Consider the following 3,695-nt stretch of genomic DNA (forward strand, 5'->3'; position numbering starts at 1 on the left):
GGGCAGGCTTCTGGACAGGGGTTGTGGGGGCCTCACCGGGGACCTGGGGCTGGGGGACTGGGGGGATTAGCCAGGCTGATCCCTGAGCTGGACAGGTCAGAGTGCACACTACAAGGCCTTCAGGCTTCTCTAGTCCATCCAGATACAGTCTGGACACTGCCCAGCTGCATCTGTGTTGCCTGGTGCAGTGTCTCAGTGTCTCTGAGCCTGTTTCCTTATCTGTAATGAGAGAGAACCACACCCATTCTGGAGGATGGTTTTAATGAGAATGGATTGAGATGCTCCATGTGAGTATGTGACCAGTACGTAACACAGAATAATTAGTACTCAGCTGATGGCAAGTAAAATGTTTTGAAAGAGCTGTAACCACTGGCTCTGTTGGAAGCCCTAAGGAGTGTCCCCTGGCACCTTTGGGGGTGGCTAAGCCCCTGGTCATGATCCCACCTACAAAGCCCTAAGTTAGGTCCTGAGGAGGGAAGGGCAGCGCCAGACCGTCAGTCATAACCTCAACTGGCAGGCCCCAGCCCACGGTGCCAAGTGTGAAAGGGGCAGCATGGCCGACCTGCTTCCATCTCTGGCCGTGGCTGGTATGGTTTCAGTGCCCAAGGGCGGGCCTCCAGGATAGGACAGGATTGGTTCTGACAGTGGGTTGGGCTGAACTTCCAAGCCAAGGCCATGAACGAATCCTTCTGCAGAAGGTAGGGACTGACTAACAGAGGGGAGATATGTGTGCAGAGACCACCCCTCATCCTGTCCTGGAGGGCATTTACCCTGCCAGCCCTGGGACAGGGGTCTCTGAAGCAGTTAACTCACTTAATTTTCACAACAATCTCAAATAGCAGATACTTTCGTTACCTCCTTTTAACAGATGGGGGAACTGAACAGTGGAGAGAGGGCTAAGGGCACTTTCCCAGGATTACATAGTAAGTGGATCACTGGGACTTGGATCCAGCCATGTGGGGCTTCAGAGCCTGATTCTTTGAGGACACTGTTCCGGTGGAGGTGGGCACAAACATGGAGGGAAATGCCTTATGGTTGCCACAGGTACGACAGACCTAGGTTTCTGCAGGAATAACTACGCGCATGTTGCAGGAACCTGACACAGAGCTTGACCTAGGAGGGCTTTCTGGAGGAAGGGACCATCTCTCTGCTGTCTTCCTACTCACCACCTTTGTCTCTCCCACACCTGAATCCCTGCAGGTCTGGGGCGCTCCAAGGAAGCAAAAGCACCTGCCCCTATTGGGGAGCTGGTCCCCAGCAGCTTCCTGGCAGCTGTGGTGGATGCTTTGGATCTGGGCCCCCCAGTCGTGATCAGCCCATCATTGAGTGGCATGTACTCCCTGCCCTTCCTCACGGCCCCAGGCTCCCAGCTCCGGGGCTACGTGCCAGTGGCCCCCATCTGCACTGACAAAATCAATGCTGCCGACTATGCCAGAGTGAAGGTACCCCTGTGTGGGAGGCTGAGATGCCCCTGCCAGGAACAAGGAAGAGTCCATCCTGGGGCCTCGGCGGGGCTGGGTAACCAAAGGGTAGTTTCTGAGATGAGTTGAACCACCAATCTCTACCCTTGGGGTAAGCTGACAGCAGATTACTATGCCAAGCCCATGCTGCGTACTGGGGTAGACACAAATTTATGCCTTTCCATACGACCCCTTCACTGGGCCAGCTTGTCTCTCCCCATCATTTGCAGTGACCCCAGGGAGAGACCAAAGTGATGGGGAGGGCTGGAGCTATCTCTAGGAGGCTGGGTCTGGAATGGCAGGTCCCTGTTGACTCTGCCTCCTTTTTCTTTCTCTAGGCATCAGTTCTTATCGTTTATGGAGACCAAGACCCCATGGGTCAGACCAGCTTTGAGCACCTGAAGCAGCTGCCCAACCACCGGGTGTTGGTCATGGAGGGGGCGGGGCACCCCTGTTACCTTGACAAACCCGAGGAGTGGCATACAGGGCTGCTGGATTTCCTGCAGGGGCTAGCATGAGGAGCAGCCCTGCTGATGGGGGTGGGCCGCTTGCCTGCCCTGGTCTCACTCTTGCTCATTCTCTCTCCTTCCCTTTGTGGGTCCCTTCTCATCCTGTACATTGCAACAGGTATGTCTGTCTATCTGGGTTCTTTTCTTTTAGGGTCTGTCATTTCCTCTTCTTTCTCTTGCAGGGACAGGCTGAAGAGGTGAAATCAAGAGGAAAAAAATTTCAGGAATCAAGGGACATAATCTGGTGGAGGGTAACCCATTAGATGAACTTCTATGTTTTCCTGATCAGCTTGCATTCCTTCTGCTCTGCCCAGCTTCTCCCCACCTACCACCTCCTCCTTTGGCTGCTCTGCTGGGTAGCACAGCCCCTAACTCCGCCTCTTAGGCCACAAAAATATACATACACACACGCATACTTACACATTAGAGTCATCTATGTTCCCAAATATGACCCTTCACTGGGCCGTACACAGCTCTGAGCTGACACTCAAAGCAGCGTTGCATTGCACGCACAGACACACACACATACTCTGCCACCACACAAGTACTTACACAGGCACATTCTGCCCTCCCCAGCCAGGCAGCACCCCATGTCTGGGAAGGCAGGGATCCCACGAGGCCAGCCCTTGCAGGAGACCCTCTACCAGGGTTAGGGTATGGCTAGCTCTGAACTTCACTAACCCACAGGTTGCAGCTGGCCCCGCATCACAAATGCTCCCAAAGGAGGGGTGGGGGAGGGCACCACTTCGACCCTCAGATCTCCCAGCTGGGTGCTCCACAGCTCCCCAGGCCTGGGTCTTCTCGGCCTAGCTAGTTTCCTGCTCTGAGGTTTGGCTGGTGGGGAGACCGAGAGTGAAGGTCTGTGAAATAAAGTGATGCAACTAGACCCGCAGGCTCTCGCTGTCTCCAGAGCGCCGCCCCTCCCCCGTCCCTTGGGGACCGCCACTGCGAGCCCCTCCCCCACCCTGGCGGGACCAGATGGTCCCCCTGCCCTTTGTCCACCGGGCCAGATGGAGGGGAAGGGAGATTGGATTCCCCTCCCCACCCCCACACACCCAGGTGCCAAGAGACTCAGCTGTAGGGGAGGTGGAGGTCAGTGGGACCAGGCTGAGCCGATTACAGAGAAGGGGAGGTAGATTTGAGTCCCAGGGGGCGCGTCGGCTTGGGGCGCCGTGCGGGGAAAGCGAGAGCTTGGGAACCGCCCAGCTCCCCCCGCCTACTCTTATCCCTTCCCTAGTCGAGTACTCAACTACGCCGCGACCCTGGCCCAAAAAGGAATTCTGGGGGTAGCTTTGGGGGGAATCACGGGGCGGGTGCACCGGGTCACACCGCTCTCAGGCCCCTCCTCCAGCTGGTCCGGTAACCTGTCCTGGACGCACAAGGGCCGGGCCTGGCGGAAGCTGGGGGTGGCTGAGGGGCGTGGGGCTTGGTGGTGGGCGAGAGCCCCGCGCGGGGATGGATGGCGCAGAAGCCAGGAGCTCCGGAAACTCGGCCCCGCAATGGGTCGAAACCTGAGCTCCGAGGGATCCGAGCGGGAGCGGGGCAGAGGCCGAGATGGGGGTGCAGGGGACTCGGGACGGAAGGACCAGCTGGCCGAGAGCGAAGGGACTGGGAGCCGGGCGCAGCGCGGGCGGCGCGGGCAGAACCGTGACCGGGACCGCGCTTCAGGCCGGATCCCCCTTCGCCCCCCACTCCCGGGGGCTGGAGGAGCTGGCGGGGGAGGGTT

At 58.1% G+C, this 3,695-nt stretch overlaps 1 protein-coding gene across 1 annotated transcript in view; it reads left to right on the forward strand.

Moving 5' to 3' along the window:
* ABHD14B (abhydrolase domain containing 14B) overlaps positions 1–2,855 on the forward strand; it is a 4,293-nt gene extending 1,438 nt beyond the window's left edge. The window contains exons 3-4 of the mRNA XM_010851942.1: positions 1,200–1,442; positions 1,799–2,855. Of these exons, the coding sequence (XP_010850244.1) occupies positions 1,200–1,442; positions 1,799–1,978 (423 nt within the window). The 3' untranslated portion in view covers positions 1,979–2,855. The remainder of the gene's footprint in view (positions 1–1,199; positions 1,443–1,798) is intronic.
* The last annotated feature ends 840 nt before the right edge of the window (positions 2,856–3,695 follow it).

The sequence above is a fragment of the Bison bison genome, unplaced genomic scaffold, assembly GCF_000754665.1.
Source record: "Bison bison bison isolate TAMUID 2011002044 unplaced genomic scaffold, Bison_UMD1.0 scf7180017864304, whole genome shotgun sequence".
NCBI lineage: Eukaryota > Metazoa > Chordata > Mammalia > Artiodactyla > Bovidae > Bison > Bison bison.